The sequence below is a fragment of the Rhinolophus sinicus genome, chromosome 3 (genome assembly GCF_057876585.1).
Source record: "Rhinolophus sinicus isolate RSI-liver-muscle chromosome 3, RSI-T2T, whole genome shotgun sequence".
Taxonomy (NCBI): Eukaryota; Metazoa; Chordata; class Mammalia; order Chiroptera; family Rhinolophidae; genus Rhinolophus; species Rhinolophus sinicus.
In genome coordinates this window covers 64,221,070-64,241,049 of record NC_142503.1, presented here as the reverse complement: position 1 = coordinate 64,241,049, position 19,980 = coordinate 64,221,070, and the positions used below count along the sequence as shown (strand labels likewise).

General features: G+C 38.8%; 1 protein-coding gene across 1 annotated transcript in view; it reads left to right on the top strand.

The window, feature by feature from the left end:
- PCSK1 (proprotein convertase subtilisin/kexin type 1) overlaps nucleotides 1-18,022 on the top strand; it is a 38,442-nt gene extending 20,420 nt beyond the window's left edge. Inside the window, exons 9-14 of the mRNA XM_019727905.3 lie at nucleotides 1,907-2,007; nucleotides 9,942-10,175; nucleotides 11,374-11,531; nucleotides 12,901-13,034; nucleotides 13,998-14,156; nucleotides 14,735-18,022. Of these exons, the coding sequence (XP_019583464.2) occupies nucleotides 1,907-2,007; nucleotides 9,942-10,175; nucleotides 11,374-11,531; nucleotides 12,901-13,034; nucleotides 13,998-14,156; nucleotides 14,735-15,118 (1,170 nt within the window). The 3' untranslated portion in view covers nucleotides 15,119-18,022. The remainder of the gene's footprint in view (nucleotides 1-1,906; nucleotides 2,008-9,941; nucleotides 10,176-11,373; nucleotides 11,532-12,900; nucleotides 13,035-13,997; nucleotides 14,157-14,734) is intronic.
- The last annotated feature ends 1,958 nt before the right edge of the window (nucleotides 18,023-19,980 follow it).

Genomic DNA, 19,980 nt, shown 5'->3' with positions numbered 1-19,980 from the left:
GCTGTGCCTTCACTTCCATGAGTCAGAATGCCAAGGGCAATTACTGGATTTCCCTTCAAGGGCACGACAAGGGAGGACCATTCTGAGGCCTTGAGAACAGAGAGGCACTTTTAATTTAAAATTTTAAAGCCCCCAATTTAACTCCTGACACAAAAAGAACCAAGAAGCTAAAGTATGTAGATCCTAATCTCAGTGAAATAACAGGTCACGATCCAATCAGACTATGGGTGAACCCCATAATAATTAGACCTTGAAATGTTTGTAAAATTCATATTACTAGCATCTCAACAAAATTCTTAGAACTCCTGTCTTCCTCAAACAGGATCCCTATTCTGGAACTCGGCCTGCTTTTCCCATCTACTCCAGTTTAGACACTACAACTGTGGTCTTCACTTAAAAGCACTGGCCTCCCTCCCACGCCCATATCTTCGATTATACAAATAATAGACAGTGACATTCTATCCAGGGCTTCTTTATGGTGGGCATATTTTATAGCTTTTGCATGTGGCACATCAGCATGTTTTCCACTTGTGTTCAGAGCCCCTGGCTGTCGTCCACAGTTGCTTGTGAGAAAATGGCCTGTTATGCATTTCACAGTCACCATTTCATATAGGCTGTCCCTCATCTGAACTTCTCTGTGCTAAAGTAGGAGGAAGAATTTCCATCTTTGTAAAGATTCGTCCTTAGGTAAATCAGCCCTAGGAGAGACAGCTGGTGAATTCTATTTGCGATGGCTGTACTAACATAGCCCTCTCTTACGCAAACCTCTTCGTCAGCACTGTTATCTCTGGGGGCTCACTTACGTCAACAGGTAAAAAGGGCAACCTTTCTTCCGCAACCCTCTGACGAGCAGAGCCACCATAATTTGAGAAGTTCAGCAACTCCAAGTGGGAAGCCAAAGGAGGTGATAATAGATCAAATTATTTTTTTACACCTCCCTCCCACACCTTGAAATCTCTAGCTTAAAACCACAGTGTGGGAGCCTGGGTGGGTGTCTTGTTAGTAATCCTTTGGCCCAACTACGTGTTCAACCAGCAGCACTGTGGTCCTTATGGCAGACTGATTGGAAGTCTTTTAGGGTTCTTCCCTTCATCTTGGCAATGTCTTCAATTAAGCTACAATGATTCTGGGTAATTCTCTACGTGTGATAATATTGTGTAAAAGTGCTTTCACGGACAGGATCTCATTTCAGCCTCAGAATATGAGTCAGGAAATGTCAACTTCGTTTTACAGATGGGGAAACAAAGTGACTTGCCCATGGGATACATCTACTGAATTGCAGTTTTAGAATTGCGACCCAGGTCTAAGTCTAGCACATTTTCCACTTGGAAAACTCATCATTTTCATCAACATGCACTCACTCATGTACATCAAATTACATCAACAGTGAGTGCAGACCACACCCTAGACACATTTTGGGCAGGTAGTTCGAGTGGCCAAAATCAGAATTGCTTTACATTCTTGTGCTGGAGAGAGTCAAATGTCAGTCTGAAGGCAAAAGGGAATTTTGCATGAGGCAGAATTTCTAAATCTGCCTGACCCAACACAATGGGCCTGATGATTAATGGGCCAGCTTGATTCACAGTGATTCTGAAACAGTCCCTTTTTCCAGACAGCATTTCGTTTGGGAGTCTCAGAGGAGAAAATATTCATAGTGGGAGTACTGCATCCCCAGAAAAGGCATCCTGATGCCAGAATTATAGACAAGTTGCATATAGAGGAGAGGGAACTAAAATATGAGCAGATGGCACACATCCGCCTATGGTTTAGAGGAGGAAGTAGGGAATCGAATCAGCTGAGTTTCCTGATCACAGCAGATGCAGCGCTCGGTGCGGTGAACCCCCCGGGACAGGATCGCACTCTTCACATGTTCTCCCACGTTTCTTTCCTTCCTGATGCCACGCAGACGAGCGCGGACCTGCACAATGACTGCACAGAGACTCACACCGGCACCTCGGCCTCGGCACCCCTGGCCGCTGGCATCTTCGCTCTGGCCCTGGAAGCAAAGTAAGGCCCAGAAAGCTTCTCATCACCTTTACTAAGGCTGCTTCTCCTTGATAATAATGTATATCGTTTGCTGAATACGTGGTGACGGTAGAAAACCACAAAAAAATAATAAAAGTAAGCTCTCTTCCTGTTAGCATCTCAGTGTAGATTTAATGCACACGTATCTCACAAAATCTCAATACACGCATTATGTTGTCATTTTTAATCCACCCTACGTTAATAACTATATTAACATATGTTAATAATATAATAATATAATACTTTCTCATGTCTCCATCAGTATTCCTTGACCTTTAAAAACTCATGCTTTCCTCCCAGTTCTCCTCTGACTCAGCTGCAAGGCCTTCTCACTTCTGTTTATTCCCACCAGGAAATACTTTGTTCAGATAATTTCCTGTGGGTGGTATTAGGAAAGATAAGTTTATAAAACATCCTTTGTCAGGTTATATAAGCCCAACATGTCAGGGGACGTGAGAATGAAAAACAGGATTTTTATCTTTTCATAGTATTCCGTTATATAAATGAAAATTTTATTTATACCTAATCATGCTTAAATACCCTTGTCCATAAATATTGGTTGTCATCTCTGATAATTTCTTTGGGATAAACATTCAGAATTGAATTTTTGGGTCAAAGGGCAAGCATGTTGCAATGGTTTTGATATACATATTGCCAGGTTACTGTCTAGAAAGACTGTAACATTTTATATTTCCACTAGTAGTATATGTGTGAAAGGGCCAGTTTCCCAAACCCTTATTAAAGCTACTTTTATTACCTTTTAAAATGTTTGCTATTTTAATACATGAAAATGGTATCTCATCTTCATATGCTTTTATTTCATTACTAATGAAGCTCAACACTTTATATTCTTTGGCCATTTATCACGTGTGATTGCTTGTTTATGACCTTGATTTTGTTTTATGGCCTTAGTTCAGAAAAGTTATTAATGCCTGGTTAGTTTGACATTTACCTTTTCATTTTATTTACACATAATTTTTAATGTAATGAGGTTAATATGTATGCAATTATATTTGTCAGTCTTTTTTCTTTAAGGCTTTTTCCTTAGTTTTTACACTCAGAAAAATCTTTACAACCCCAAAATTAGATAAACATTTATTTATATGTCTTTTATGATGCTTCCTTTCCTATATTTAGGTCCTAAATTCCCCTGGAATTTATTTTTGTGTCTAATGTTAAAAATGGATGTAACATTTTTCCTCATAATAGGTACCTAATAGTCCAATACTTAATACAGAGGAAAAGCATCTAATTGGTTCACATTGTATGTCCACAACTTTTATTCGTCCTCATTTCTAGTTTCTAATGTTGTGTGGAAAGAAATATTTAAATGTCGAGTCAGGCGCTATGGTTGCATGATAGAGGAAGCGATTAAACTTGTAAACTTCTATCCTACCTAATAAGGACGATACCCTAGAAGAACAGCCATGTTCTCTAGAGAGGGAACAAAGCAGTGTCCTCATGTCATATTCAGTACACAAGGTTTGCAGTAATGGAAGAGTGGAAAACCATGGTTCCTGCCACAGCTGGAAGAGTCCTGAAGTGGCTGAGTCTTTGTCCAAGAGAGTTCAGAGTGGCTCCAAGAGCCCCCAGGGCAACCTGTGGAGGTATGATTCAGCCCCTGGTATCTCAGCTGTGAGATGGCCACAGTGGCTAAGCAAGCTAGGCCTCACAAGGCTCATACCAAGAGTCTACCTCCTTGGACAAGCTGGGATGTCTGGTAAGGGAAGAGTCAAGCCAGGTGCTCAACTGGCAACAGAGGGGCCCTTGAAACTCTTGGGCCCAACAGAAGAACTATGTTTAGAATCTGAGTTCACTTGTAACAGGAAGGGAGTAGACAGAGGGCAAAGTCTATGGGCACGAGCTAAGATTGGCATCAGCAAATCCAAACCCAATACAAGGAAAAATAATCTAAGCAGTGAAAAGTACAAGGAACACCTGGCTTCCGGTTCTAGGTATATGACTAACTCTGTGAGTTTACACAGGCAAGTTACTCCCAATTGAGGGCTCAATTTGCCATCTATAAAACGGAGGGGTCAGAGCAGATGATTTTTTTCGAACTTCTTCCCTGAGATTCTCCAAATGGAAATGGAAGGTGTCAGCGTGTATATTAGGTTGGTGCAAAAGTAATTACTGTTTTTGCAATGACTTTTAACCTTTTAAACTGCAATTACTTTTGTACCAACCTAATAGATCATCCAACATGAATTGTTGAGATTGGTGGTGAGAGGTCCAGAGTGGAAGAAAAGTAAGGTCCTATGAAGGCAAGCAGTTACATACAGGTGGTGAAACAGGCTTATGATATTTATGATTTCAAGATATAGCTCCAGGGAGCTGTTAAAACAAATATTGTCTTCTCTACCCAACATGTCACTATAACTAGCCAGGCCCATCCTTGTCTAGTGATCACTACATAGAAATACTCATCTAGCTGAACAGATGTAATGTTAATTTTATAGAAAAACTGAAATCTTAACATTGCAATCTCTGATTTCTAAAATTTCAAACCTTCTTTGTCTGTACCCGGAGAAAATGATCTAAGAATAATCTAGCTTCATTAATCTCATTTAATTTCTCATGGACCATTTATAAAGTAGTGGGCCATGTGTTGCTATGAAACACACCCATGAGTTTCCAGGAGTCCCTGTACGTCTTTGAAACTAGATGCAGAGTTGTTTGTGTGTGTATTGTTCTGGGGAATGGTTTCTAGGTTCCATCAGATTCGCACACTGTTCATAATTTAAGAGACATTAAGAGTCTATGATCTCCCTGGTGCATATAATAAGAATTTAATTCCTTTGATTTTGATTCAGTCATCAGTAAGATGGACATAATCTGTTTTAACATTTATATATATCCTGCTAAAGTACATACAGATTATTGAGATGTCTTTTCTCAAATGGACAGCTGTCTGAACTCCATACCAAAACAATTATTTCAGAAAACCAGAATGCCAGAATTTCTAGAAGTTTCCCGATCAAGATTGGGAAAATCATTTAATCATGTGCCGGTCCTCAAGGAACAACTATGGAAACCAAAGAACTCTGGGCTAAATTTATCAAGAATAGTAACAGTCAGTATTTAGCAAGCTCTTACTATGAGCCAGACCCTGTGCTAACCTCTTTATGTACAATATTAATTCTAATCCTTACAACATCTTTGTGGCATAACAACTATTAGTTGCATTTTATAAATGAAGAAACAGACTTAGAGAGGTTGAAATGTGTAACCAAGATCCCATGAAGAGATTCAAACAAAAGTCTGTCTGACCCCAAAGCCTGTGCTATCAGCAACTACGCTACACCATCTGCCATGGCACTGTGAGGGAGAGCAACAGTTGAGTGGCAGCCTGCCATCCCCTTGAAGAAAGGGGGGTTAATAAGATTAAGGCTGATAAAGAAACATCCTAACTCTCCTGTGTTTATGAGCGTCTCATAAAAGGCTCCTTGTCACAAGCTACCTACTTACTATGCTGCATTAAATATAATGTAGCTGGAGCACTGGGGAATGGGAAGAGGAGAGGGAAAGAGAAAGAATCATTTCTGGCTCAAATGTGATAGAGGAACTTCTTTACCAAGAAGAGTATTTCTCAAATACCAGCATCCGTAATAATCACCTTGGGAGTTTATCTAGTATGCAGAGTCCCAGGCCCTATTGCCAGCAACTCAGATGCAGATGTTTCTGGGGTTTAGCCTAGGAATTCCCATTTTTAACAAGTATCCTAGGCAGTTTTAATGCTAATAGTTACCTTAACCCAATTTTGAGAAATAACTGCTATAGAGTTAATTTACAACTGTTTTTTCCTGCAACCTCATCCAGCTATGATTGTGAAGACGCCCATCCAGGTACTTAATAGACATTAAACAGAGAGGCATTCCTTGGATAAATGCCTATGGCACCATTATTATGTATTAATAATTAGTATACAAGAAAGATGGCAGACAGTAACCTCAGTGTCCTATGGAGAGAGCAAAGGAATCAGGATAATTTTTAATAGAGAGCAAAAATTCTGTAGTGAAACATTGAATCCCTTTACATCTTTGGAGATATTAAACAAACAGATGAACCAATCTTCTGTTTTCATTAAAGGCTGGAGAAAGGGAAATAAACTTTCAATGATGCATGAAACCTTTGGATAAATAACATGAAAAAAATCCTTGACTCAGTGGGTTGTGAAATGTTGGAAAGTCTCCAGGTTAGAAAATCTACAACATGCTTGGCTTATATAGGTGTGATTAGAGGCTGAACTAGATAGCCTCTAAGACTTTTTCACTTTAGAGTTTTATGTGTAGATGACTTTACCTACTCTCTTCTAATTAGAAGCAATGCTTAATATCAATGTTTAATTGCACAACCCTTATTTTCTATAAACATAGGCTTGATTAGCAACCCAATGCAGTTTTAGAGTTTTTAATTATTGTGGATGCTATTGAGCACTAATTAACAAAGGAAGGCTGTCAGGAATGAGATGCACTATTATGAGCAGCCCTTTTTCATTTATGAAATGCAATCACATAAATGAAGAATAAATCTGTTAGGAAAATAGGCTTAATTTTCCAAATTGCATGACAATGAAGCCCCCTTGAATATTTTGCAAAGAAGAGGTAAAAAAAATAAAATAAAAAACAAGAAAACCGGGAACTAAATGTAAAATAAATGCTCTGCTATAGAAAGAGAGGAAGCCTATGTTTGATTCCCGTGATTATCAGGCCCCTGCCTTATGCCTCCTTAGTCCACTTCCTGATTCCAACTTCCATACGCCTCACACTCATAGTCCAAATAGGAAGGTGGTGTGTTGCCCATTGACCATCTTGATAAGAAGCCTTTACCCAAAACTTCCTTTAAAACTCTGGAAGGAAGCAAGAATTCCAATAAAATGCTTTATAGGACAGAATGTTTCCACCTTAAGAAAATAGCCACTGCTCCTCAGCTAGTTAATTATTCCTGAATGTGGGATGGCCATTGTGGAAACAAAATCTACAATGAGGTATTTATGATATTGGGCAGATAGGAGGTCTGAATAGTAAGGAATTCTGGAGATGATTATACTCAACCCTCAATTCTTACAGGTAAATCAACTCAGGCCAAGGGAGCTAAATGACTTGCTTAAGGTCACACAGGTCTTTGGTGGTAGAATATAGTTTAATATGCCTTCTAGTATTCCCTATTCTGACTCCCATAATTTGAAATGACTTCTAATTGTCTTAGTTGTATGCTTGTATTCTTTTTTCCAATTCATTATCTTAGCTATAACATAGAACTAGCCAGACAGTTTTCTTCAAATATAAATAATGGGGGTGCCAAAAAAATGTATATACATTTTAAGAGATGTTATCTATGCTCAAGCAGTAGTTCGCTGTAATCAGAAGGGTCTGGATGCTGATGGTAACCACTCTGAGCACCTCTTGTAATTGCAGAAGTCAAATGTGACTTGTATTCATCTTTTGCTATCGGTATATATTGAGTGTTACAATTAGTATTAAATATTAATACACACTTCTTAAAATGTGTATATGTTTTTTTGGCAGCCTCTGTATAAAATCACGCCCTGCACTGAGATATTTTCATTCAGTAGATTTAGGACGGACAAGAAGAATTTTCACTATTTACAAGTGTGCAAGGTGGTTATGGTGCAAGCACTTTGGAACCCAATTAAAGCAACAAACCAAGAATGAAAGAGTTAAGCTTTTAATTGCTTATTGTGATGGCATAAGCCAGAGTCTAAACCCAGAGAAAAAAATAACTCCTCAGTCCATTTTCCCCCATGGAAAGGTGCCCCAGTCAAGGGTCAGGTGGAGCAGCACATTCATGGGGGCCATCTCACTGTTGAGGAAGCCCCAACAAAGGGCTCTGGTCATTTCCTGAACTCTGGGGTAAGGGTAGAGCTTGAGTTAAGGTTAGGAGTGGAGAAATACTGGGTACTGAGTTAGAATGGGGATAAAATGTCTTCAAGGCTTACCCCACTCCCCCATAGGGAAGCCTCAGCAGAAGCGCCTGAAGGCCTCTGCCCAAGTTCTCAGATAAGGAAACTTAAGAATGAAGGCATGGGGGGCTAGGAATGTAAATATGGGAAGAGCTTGACCAAGGAGTCCTGTGTCCTGGACTCCAACTCCCTGGAGAGGCCGTGATGCGCGGGCTGTGCACCCAGGCTGGTGTGGGGAGGGAGCTTCCCAGTCAGGCCTGCTGGGTAGCCTTCGCAATACCTGTAAGGAGACCTGGGCTATGAACCAGGAGCCAGACTCCTCGGTGTTTAGCAATGTATATTGCCTCTTTCTTGTCACCCGGGACAATTGAACCAGTTTATTATTGAGTCTAAGGAGAAAATAGCAAATTGAGTCAGATTCCTCTAAAGGCTGTTTCACAACCTAAGATAGAAACATTGAGGATGAAACACTCGGGCACGTATGTATTAAATAATGCTTGATTGGCTTGACAGAAACAATGCAGGTCTTAAAGCTGAGGAAAAACTTGAGATCTTGAAAGAATCCAATGACTAATAGCAATAAGTTTTAAAACTCTATTAGGGCTATTTAACACTTAGGCACATTCAATCATTCAACCAACCAGTATTTACTCAGCATATACTCTGTGCCTAGAATATTTCTGAGTGCTAGGTACACATCAGAGAACAAGATTGATTAAAATCTCATAGCTAATTCAGCAGGGGAGACAGATGTTATTAATATACAAAACAAATGAGTTGCCCAGTGTGCTAAAAGTTGGTAAGTGCTATAAAAGGAAAAGGTAGGCCGATAGAAGGAAAAGAGAGCCCAGCAGTATGTGGGGAGAATTGAAATTTTAAATAGTAATCAGGAAAGGCTTCATCAGCATTATAGTACTAAACCCGACAACCCCACACATCTCTAACTTATCTTTATATTGTTGCTAAATTAGTTTTATTAAGACTTGTGATTATACCATTTCCTTGCTCAAAAATCCTCTGTGATTCCCCGTTGCCCAAAGGAGAAAGTGTAAGCTCCTCTCCCTGGCAGTCAAGGTTCTCACCGTCGGGTTCAATACTCCCCATCAGCTCTCCCTGCTCCAGCAAACCCGACCACTCTCTATACTTTGGCCACATCCTGTATTTTCCTCCCTCGCAGGTTTTGCCCCACTGCCTCGTCCTCTTTTCCCTCACTCCATTTCTCCACTTTCTACCCACTCTTCAAAGTTCTGTTCAAACACGTCCTCCCAGCAAAGCCCTCTAGATTTTCCCATCCCCAAAGAATTCTCTCTCCTCCAAACTCCTACAATGCATTATGTCATGAACACGGCATTCGACAGATATATTATAGTTATAAAAAGACTTAGCTCTGATACTGGATTGTAAGCTTCTGAAAAGCAAGAACCACCTCCTTGAATATCCCCACAATGTTCAGCATAGTGCCTTGCAAGAGTGAGCTCAAGCAGCTCAGAATTTCTCAACACTTTTGATATATAAAGAAAAGAGGCAGAAAGTATGAGTAGGCGGCCAGCCCATGTCTTTACGATCTGAGTCTTCTTAAGAAGGAAGTCAAGGCCTTATCTGTGGGTTCATAAAGCCAAAAGGGCCAAGGCTGTTCATGGGCAGCAGGAGACTGGAAGACACAAAGGATTCGCTGTCATTTTTAATTTTGGTTCCACTTAAATTTAAGTGATTAGAAACCATGCACCAAGTTGTACACTTCTACGATCCTGAGGACAAAGTTTTACTCGTACTAGGAAGCGCTTAACTTGCATGGTATGGGGAGAAGTTTTCAGTGCTGTATTTGGAATTTTGAATGGCAGACATACCAATAGTAAGTACCCCAGAATTATATAAGTATAGTTACAAAAGGCACTTCCTAATCTCTGAAAAGAGATGCTTGTTTTTAGCACTTGGTTTTGCAAGGCAACTTTATTTTGTCCCTGAAAGATATTTTGGGTCACTTTCCCTCTAGTCCAAATCTCACCTGGCGAGATATGCAGCACTTGGTTGTCTGGACCTCTGAGTATGACCCGTTGGCCAATAACCCTGGATGGAAAAAGAATGGAGCAGGCTTGATGGTGAACAGCCGATTTGGATTCGGATTGCTAAATGCCAAAGCTCTGGTGGATTTAGCTGATCCAAGAACCTGGAAGAGTGTGCCTGAGAAGAAAGAGTGTGTTGTCAAGGACAAAGACTTTGAGCCCAGGTGAGTTTCTCAGGAATTAATGTGCGCCCATGGCACTATGGGATATGATGTTTGTCACTTTGCTTAATTCTTTTCTCACCTACCCTTCTGAAGTAGATGAAGGTAGCATTTACCATGTTCCCTGTGCGTCCGTGGGGGAATCATTGAGAGATCAAAGATCTGAAAATAATATGAGCATATTTGCATTTTCCTCTCATAGCTTACTTACCATCTAGCAGTGAGTTTAAGTTGCACTGTTGACTCATATACCACTAAGAAAAAACATTGCTAATTAAACTATTATCACTCATCAATTTTAAGAGTCATCTCAAATTCAAAGATGTTAAAGCATTAAAAAAAATGCATTTTAGAATTGATGAAATACTGTTTGGCCAACCAGTATTATCCAAAATCTCTTTCCTCAAGAGCCTCACTTCATGCCACAGTGCTATGTGATTCATGACCTTTCTCCCATGAAATATCCTTTATCATACTGCTTTTACATAGACCATTATCTGGCCCACTACATCTAGCCACAGAAGCAGAATCTGCTATGACTCTTTTGTTGATTCTATCATGGCAACTATGATTATACTGAAGATCCATTCACATAAAATACCCAAGTGTGGGAGTCTTGGGGGGCATACATTAGGAAGATAAAAATCATTTCTTCAGAAGGTCTTCTTAAGAGGGTCTATTGCAGTAATAGACCACTTCTGATGAGTCCCAGGCAAACCTGCCTGAATCTGATTCGATATAAAATAGCATTATATTCAAGTATCTGTGCTCTTAACTATTTTCTTTTCTTTTTCTTGTGCTAAGAACACTTAACTGGGTTCTCTATTCTGTTCCATTTGTCTATATGTCTGTCTTTATGCCAGTAACTTATGTTTTGATTACTGTAGCTTTCTAATAGATTTTGAAATCAGGAATGATGATGCCCCCAGTTTCGTTCTTTCTCAAGATCGATTTGGCTATTTGTAGTCTTTTGTGCTTTCATAAAAACTGTAGAATTTTTTTTTTCTGTTTCTGTAAAAAGCTTTCCATTCTCTATGCATTAAAAATCATTTCTAGCTAATCCTGAATTGGGTTCTACTCATAATAGGGAGACACAACAGTTTAGTTGCGTATCCAGTCAAGACTGATATGTACATATTTGCATAAACTGCAAGGCAGAAGAGATACATTTTATTTATTGATGATTCTTTAATATATTTAGAGCCCTGAAAGCAAATGGGGAAGTTATCATTGAAATTCCAACAAGAGCTTGTGAGGACCAGGAAAATGCTATCAAGTCCCTGGAACATGTACAATTTGAAGCAACAATTGAATATTCCCGAAGAGGAGACCTTCATGTCACACTCACTTCTGCTGCTGGTAAAATTGTTTTTAAACTTCAAAAATTTCTTCTTAACCATTTACTTAAAATTGTAAGCATAAATTGAATTATTTCAGATCAATTAGTGTTTTTGTTTATTTATAGGACTAAATCTCCCAAAAGATGTTTTTGGATCTTAAAAAAAGATATGCTTCTTTGTTTTTGTTTTTTGTTTTCATCAGAACACTGCTCTGCTCATTCTCACTGGTCCTTTAATAAGCAGAGAATGAGGTCCATTTAAATAATATCAATTAATACATCTTTCTGGAGTTACACATTTTCAAACTGTGTTCATTTTCCCAGGTCATTACTGATCTATCATTCTTTTCTCTCAGGTAACACATTAGTGAAAATTACTCTGATAATTAATTAAGCTAAGAGATTAATCAGACACATCCAAATGATTAAAAAACTGAGAATTCTGATCCATGAAAGAGGATTGAAAAGACTAACAAATTTTCCATAATGATCTGATTAAGGCAATATGATACGATATGTGGACATTTGCTCTTTCCTGAGAGGGTACTAATTCGGATGAGACCTTGGATGGGAAAGAGATTGTAAACACAAACCATAATCCAACCAGGAGAAGTTGCCCCAAAACTCTTTCATGTTTTGGTAGGATTCAATCTCTGACTAAATGCAATCTCTGCAGGTGATGTTATGAGGAAAGATGTGCTATCTCTAAATTACCTTCTAAGATATGAACTTCTTAGAGGCTTGGATCAGGCTCTGTGAATTATGCTTTTCAGATATCTTAGAATTGGCCTGAAATATTGGTGGAATGCTTTTTCATCGATGGCCTTGTAGTTAATTTGACCTTGTCACTTAGAAAAATTATTTATTGATCTATAGAGAGCTTGGATTTGAAGATTTAGAGTTACTCCCACTACCAGTTTTGTTTTTTTTATGACAAGAGATTATTAAATTAATACAGCTTAATTTTTTTATGTCTACACTAGATTATAGACTCAGGCACCTTTTAAATTTTCAGGATTTCCTCTTAAATTTCAAAATGATAGCTCCTTTAAAATGTATTTTAGGTCTTTGACTCTTCTTTAATGTAGTTTGTGAATGTCATTTTCTGAGTTCTCCTTATTCAAATAAACCTTAATCAATATATTCATTCATTATTTATTTTTCCACAATATTTATTAAGAACTTATTATATGCCTGGCAATGTGTGAAGTACTGTGGATAAATTTTTTTTTTTCCTTGTGAATGTCTCTATCCTGGTCTTATGCTCAAATGGGAAATTTGGAGGACTAATCTCTCCTAGCTTTCATCTTTATTTTCAGATACTAGAGTGTGTCCTACTGTCATAGCTGTTAGAACTTTCATTAACTTGTGTTTGTTGCATGAAAATAGGAACCAACACTGTTCTATTGGCTGAAAGAGAGCGGGATACATCTCCAAATGGCTTTAAAAATTGGGACTTCATGTCTGTTCACACATGGGGAGAGAATCCAGTAGGCACCTGGACTTTGCGAATTACAGACATGGTAAGTATGAATGAAAGGCTGCAGAGACACAAGCTCACTTTTAAACACTTTGAAGGAGTTTGAATGTTGTTGTCATCATTAATCAGGGCCCTAAGGAACTTTGAGTACGCCTTAGTAGAAGTAAGGAAAAGGTGTCCTGCCCACTTGGCTGCAAAGGTTAAAAAAATAAAAAACGTTAGGCACTGGCCATAGAATAAGGAAGAGAACATAGTCTCATACACAACATGATAGACTGGGACAAATCCAAGTGTTCCCATGTCAGAACGTAGCCAGCCACGTGACCTACTCAGCCACCAGAATGAGCTGTATTCACAAATAGAGTTAAATGCTCAACCAGCTTTGCTATCACACTCTGCTGGGGTACATGAAGGAACTCTTACAAATACTTACTGCTATTTAGAAGTAGCTTTCTATTTTATATCAAGTCTACCAAATTTTATTTACACTTTTAGATTTCATTTTTAGATATTTTAGATTTCAGCACATTAATTTTAACACAGTTGCTGAGCCTCTGCAAAGTATTACTCTTCCCATAAATGTACAGTGTTTAACAGGCTGATTAATGCTGAAGGCTATTTATAATGCTCCATAGAAGCTGACTTTTTTTTCCCCAATGGAATGTGTCTACGAGTTGATAATTGGTAAATATAATTCTGTTTATAGAAGTTACAGTCAACTTTTCAAGAACACACCCAATATAGAAAAGGATGTTCATCTAGAGAGTTCTTTTTTAATTACATGAAGCAATTAATCAGTGTTTAAATCCTTCAGCCTGTAAACTGTCAATTCTCCTAGAAAGAGTGAATCCAGTGAGTTACTCCTTTGTACACAAAGCTCTACACATGGAATGCACAGACTTTTTAAATTGCATTTTCACTATGAAATCCTTTTCAGATATTTTGAAGGAGCTTGTTGTAATGTTACTCAGAACACACCCTAAAATTATGTATGCTTGTTCACCAGTCCGGAAGAATGCAAAATGAGGGAAGAATCGTGAACTGGAAGTTGATTTTGCATGGGACCTCTTCTCAGCCAGAACACATGAAGCAGCCTCGTGTGTACACATCCTACAACACCGTGCAGAATGACAGAAGAGGGGTGGAGAAGACGGAGTTGGGGGAGGTCTGTGCAGCTATGTTCTTCTGGGCATGCTCTCTTGTGAATTGTAGTAGACAGCGTAGTGAGGGAAGCTGCCGCTGACTTGAAGGCAGGGAGTGAGATAAACATGGATGGGGAAGAAAGGGACTGGGAGTGGTACATTGTTTCTCATAGGATGAAGCCTATTGTTTTATCCATTTATTCTATTCTTTCATCTAGAATTTAGATATTGAAATTAATGAATTCAAAGTTATTAAATTCCCTAACATGGATTCTACTTCATTTGTCATAGTGAAGGAGACCACTGCTATGAGTACGCACACTCGTATATCCATCATCTCAGTCAGTCTTCAAAACCACCAGAAATGGAGGGATTCTCATTCCCATTGTATAGGTGAAGTCAGGGAGATTAGAAAGGTGCCAAGGGCACATCAGTAAATGGAAAGCTGAGGACTGAAACCTGAGTTAGTGTGACTCCAAGCAAAGTGCTCTCTGCCTCCCAAACTGCCTCTTGGGCAGGCAGAGGGCATGCGCGGCGGCTGGCCTGCCAGGCACTGCATACTGAGCCTATTTCCCTTTGTTGGTGGCATTCTGTGTTTTAGGATGAGACCACGGAAGAGACCCTGAATGAGAACCCCCTGACGGCCAAAAGCCTCAGCAGGAGCGGTAGCGTGGGAAACAGAAGGGATGAGCTGGGAGAGGAGAGAGCCCCGTCAGAGGCCATGCTGCGACTCCTACAAAGTGCGTTCAGCAAGAACTCACCAGCAAAGCAATTGGCAAACAAGTCTTCAAGTACAAAGCTCAGCATCCCTTATGAAAATTTCTACAAAGCCCTGGAAAAGCTGAACAAACCTTCCCAGCGTAAAGACACCGAGGACAGTTTGTACAGTGACTATGTCGATGTTTTCTACAACACGAAACCTTACAAGCACAGAGACGACCGGCTGCTGCAAGCTCTGGTGGACATTCTGAGGGAGGAAAAGTAAAACAAGTCTGTGGTCCTGAGTTGGGAATATTCATGCTTCTTCCTTCCCCTTAGATTTTGCCTGTGTCTGAAGTGCTTGTTTTGGTCATTGATTCTTATGCTTATAATATCCTTTGTGATACTTTTTCTTTTTCTCCCCAAACTGGACATTTGTAAAGGATGAGCTCAAATAGTACGTCCAGCTTCCTGAATGGATCATAGATCTTTTAAAGCACGTCTTCCCTGCGTACACCGGTAAAATGGTTGTTCTTTCCGGAGCCACAGTTCACACGTGGTCCTGGTACCACATTAAAATGCCTCTGTGAGCCTTCCCATTTCATTTCTTACAATAACCTGGGCAATAGATGAATTTGAAAAAGTAACCTGCTAAGGATGATAGGAAGGAACACTGTTCTGATAGCTCGTCCCCTGCCTTTGTCCTGTAGTTCTTTGAATTTTGATGCCAAAGAAAGCTTTGGAAAGTCTCTGATGAAAAGAGTTCACAATTAGACGCATACCCTATCTTTTCTATTCCAAAGCAGTACTTATTCAGGGAATGATTATCTGGTCATTTGGGGAAAAGCTGATTTATTTAGATCTAGAAACAGACCTTAAAATCTGCATTATCTGGTTGGAGCAGTTTTAGAACATTCATCTTTGCTTAGTGTGCCATGTATAGGCTTCTATGGCTCTAAAGGTGACGAGACACATGCATTGTGCCCTGGTCTTCCTCAATTTCGCCTTCTGAAGGTTTTCCTCACCTGTCTCCTTTCTCAGACACAAATTAAATACTGAGAGAACTAATTTATACTACTTTCTTAGAACAAACTTACACTTGGGACTTGCCAAATTGCTAGTCATAATTTTTTTTAGCAATAATTACTGAAAACCACTCATAACTTAGAGAACCAACGTAATAACAGGAAAATATTCATGAGAGGAAAGCCAATGGAAGATTTTGCTTGTTTTCAAAATTGTATTCATTAGAACAGATTTTACAAGATCTTTGAGACTTAGTGGTCATTCCTTGACACTAAAGGCTCTTCTTCCCCAATCTGAGAGCTGATAGTATCCAAATTCTCACCAAACTGCTTCCAAGCTTCAACTCAGAGGACACAAGCTGGCAGCCCACAGGCCACATTTGTCCCTCGGGTAGATTTTATTTGGCATGTCAAATGTTTTTAAAAATGTGAGTGAATCAGTTCATCTGAATAGTCAGATTTCACATAAAATCTGATTCTCAGACTCATGTTCCGTCATGGCAACAGTGGCTGGAGCCAGCTAGACCTGAGTGCCAGGTCCCCAAGGCACCCTGCTCCATGCTGCTTACGATGGGCACCTTACTGGTCAGCACTCGGTAAGCATTTGATTTGGCCCACTCCTCCACTAAATGAACACGCACAAAGTGTAAATGCATTCGGAAAACAGATTCTCAACTTCTTTCAGGCAGGGTCTGTGTGATAATCAATAATTATGAGAATTTTCCATTATTTAATTATTGGCCCCCAAAATGTTATTTCAGACTCCTGAAAATACCTCTGATATCTATCAGGTTGGCGCAAAAGTAATTGCAGTTTAAAAGGTTAAAAATAATTGCAAAAACTACAATTACCTTTGCACCAACCTAATAGTTTGATGTATTCATTCAATCTCACCTCACATGGATGCTCATTTATACTAATTCATTAACCGCCAACCCCCTAGCTTCCCATTCTCTATATGTTCATAAAGGCTCTGGTCACCCATAATGCTGGCATTCTCCCTTTGGGTTTGCTATTTGCAATTCTTCCATGAAGTTTGAACGTCATCAGGCCACACATGAACTGTACCAGGAAAAGAACTACATCAAACAAGACCAGGAAGAGAACACTAGTCTGTCGCTTTGATTTGAAGTGTGCTTGGTAAGACAAAATCTCATCCCCTAGACTACCATATGAATTTGTGCAGAACAAATTTATTTCTAGAACAATACCCATGATGCTTTGAGGATGTTCTCCTAAAAGAATTGCAGTATCACTCTGTCCTTGGAAGTTTCACATGTTGTTTGATATAGAGTGTTGGATAGAATTTTGGAAATTGCAACACATCAAAAAGTATTAAAGTTGAAAAGGACCAGTGAGTTATTAGATAAATTTTCAACTAAAAAGCAAAGCTAAGGTCCACAGAGGCCAATAAATAGTAATAAAAGAAAACTCTCCTTTTCTCCATTCCTAGCCTAGTGCTAATTGCATGAAGCTTTCTTTTTCATACTTGTAATAGTTTCTCTTCCTGGTTAAAATCCCAACCAACTCATTGGATTGTAGCCGAAGGTTCATTCTAGAGAAGCTTTAATATTTAAAGAAAGTCATGTTTGAATGTTTCCAACCTGGAATGTATTGTTCAGACATAAAATATTTTTGTTAGTCTTTCTTAGTGCCTGTGTGAATTTTTGTGAAAATGTAAAAGAAGAACCTTATATAATATTTCCCTCGAAATTTTAAACTATATTTTCTTTACAGGTATTTATAATGTACCAATGCTTTTATCAAACAGAATTTTAAAAGGCATCATATATTAAAGAACCAAAATTTTCCTGAGAATAAGAAAGTTTCATCCAATAAAATATTTTTTGAAAGGAATGTTCCTCTGTCAGTAAAAAAAAAAAAAAAAAGTATAATATGTATGTGTTGTGATATTAAAAGTGACATTTGTCTAGTAGCCTAATGGAATGTGTAGCTGAGTTTAACATGTGTGATCTTAGTATTCTTAAGGGAACTCCCACATTATACACTTGATGTATTAACCAGAATATGTAAAATATGCTTATAAATCAGAAGAATAAATGATTTCTCATTAAGTCAAAAACAAAAAAAGCTCATGTTTCCAACAAAACTAGGATCTCCTCTTACTGTGTTTTCGAAATAAACTGCAAAAAAGAAAAATTGAAGGTTTGTAGTAAGACATTAATTCCTTTTTAGAAAAATGGGCTTTCTCAAAGGCAATTTAAGAATTTACTTGAATAGGTATATTTCATATTTGTTTATAACTCAGTCTTTCACTTTCTGACAACATAAAAAGTTGTATGAGTGAGCCTTAGCTGAAGTGTTGAAGAAAAAAATCCTAAAGGGACTTACTGCATGTGAGAGAAATGATTTGCAACAGTTCACTAAACATGACTTTGTTTATAGGCCGTATTATAGCAGCTAAGCATTAAATCTTTCCCAACTTTGATAGTCTGCCCTCAGGCCCACTTTTCTCTCTCGATTCAAACCTCCATCCCTGGGATTTCTACCCACCATTTCTGAATCTGACCTTCCTACAGGAGTGTTGGTTTTCCTTCACACGCCATTCCTTTCTCCTAAGTCATAATTATTCAATCAAACTAAAATACTTGTATTTTTTTCAAGAATTCCAGAAGGATTGTTCTAACCAGCTTTTGTCCTCCACATCCAGCCATCTTTAAAGTTTTCCCACTTCAAAAGAAGAATGTTTTCCTAAACGCCTCATAATTTTGCAAGTCGATAGCACTAACACACATGACAATGATGGTTATTCATGCCATTCCCTCTGCCTTTGTGGATAGAGTGTATTTTCTTGGCCCATTAATGTTGAGCTTGACCATGTGATTTGCTTTGGTCAGTAGAATATTGACGGATGTGATGCAAGCAAGGACCTTAAATGTGCTTGAATGGTTTGACTTGGCTCTTGCTTTTCAGTGAGCCAGTGCTATGAGCAAAAGGATGCCCCAAAGAAATACTGCCCCTTCAGCCTGCTTCCAGAACAAACATACATGCAGCACATCCACATTCTGGAACCAAATCTAGCCAACTCACAGCATGAAACAGAGTTGTCCAGATGAAAGCTGCCTAAATAAACTGAACTTGTCATCTTGGCAACTTGTGAGTACGCAAATAAATGCTTGTAAGCAACTACGTTTTGAGGCAGTTTGTTACATAGTCTCCCTATGTCAACAAAACTCACTAATAAAATAAAAGTTCCATTTGTTCATTCCACTACCAATACCACCCCTTTCAAATTGTGCTTTGTTGAACCTAGAATACAAAAAAAAAAAAAAAAAAAGAGCCAGTATTAAACCATACATCTTTAAATACTGATCCCACAGCTAAACAAAGACCCTGCCCAAGCTTTGCAACTTTCATTTTGAAAGGTTTGTCTTAACTTAGCTCCTCCAGAAAGCAGAGCCTCAGATAACAAACGACAGGTAGTTTATTTAGAGATAATAGCAGACAGCAGAAATGATGTACATGTACCCACGGGGAGTATGGAATGGCATTGATCAGCGCAGGACTTCCCAAAGACTAGAATGGTTATTTAACCAGACAATGTATTGGTAGAAGATAACTCAATAGACACCTACAGTTCCGTCAGTTTCCCATTCTCACCCCATCCAATGCCTTGAAACTCCATTCACCTCTCTCAGAACTTAGATGCAATGCCTAGGATAAAGGAAGAAAACCTAATTGGCTAAGATCAAGTTCACACCACTCATTAGAAAGGCAACTCTTAACAAAAACAAAGTTCTGTTATAAAAAAAAAATGAAGTAAGTTTTGCTCACCTGGGTTTTGGCTTGCAATTTTTACATTTGTAAAATTCATATTGCCTGTATTCTTGCTACATACAGATACTACATAAGCATTGCTCTAGCATCCACGTGTGGACAGGGAGGTGACTGTGGTCATTATGAAATGCTTCTTGGATATCTAAAGTTTGAAGCAAAAATTTTAAGAGGGATTTGTAATGAAAGAGAAATGTGTGGGTTGTTTCAAGTTCTCTTGCCAAAGAGAACCAGAATGAAGAAAAGCCACCTGTGAGATCTTACCCATCCTAACAGAGCTCTCACAGGTGGATCAAGCCTGTCTCGTTTATCGGAACATCTGCTCCCT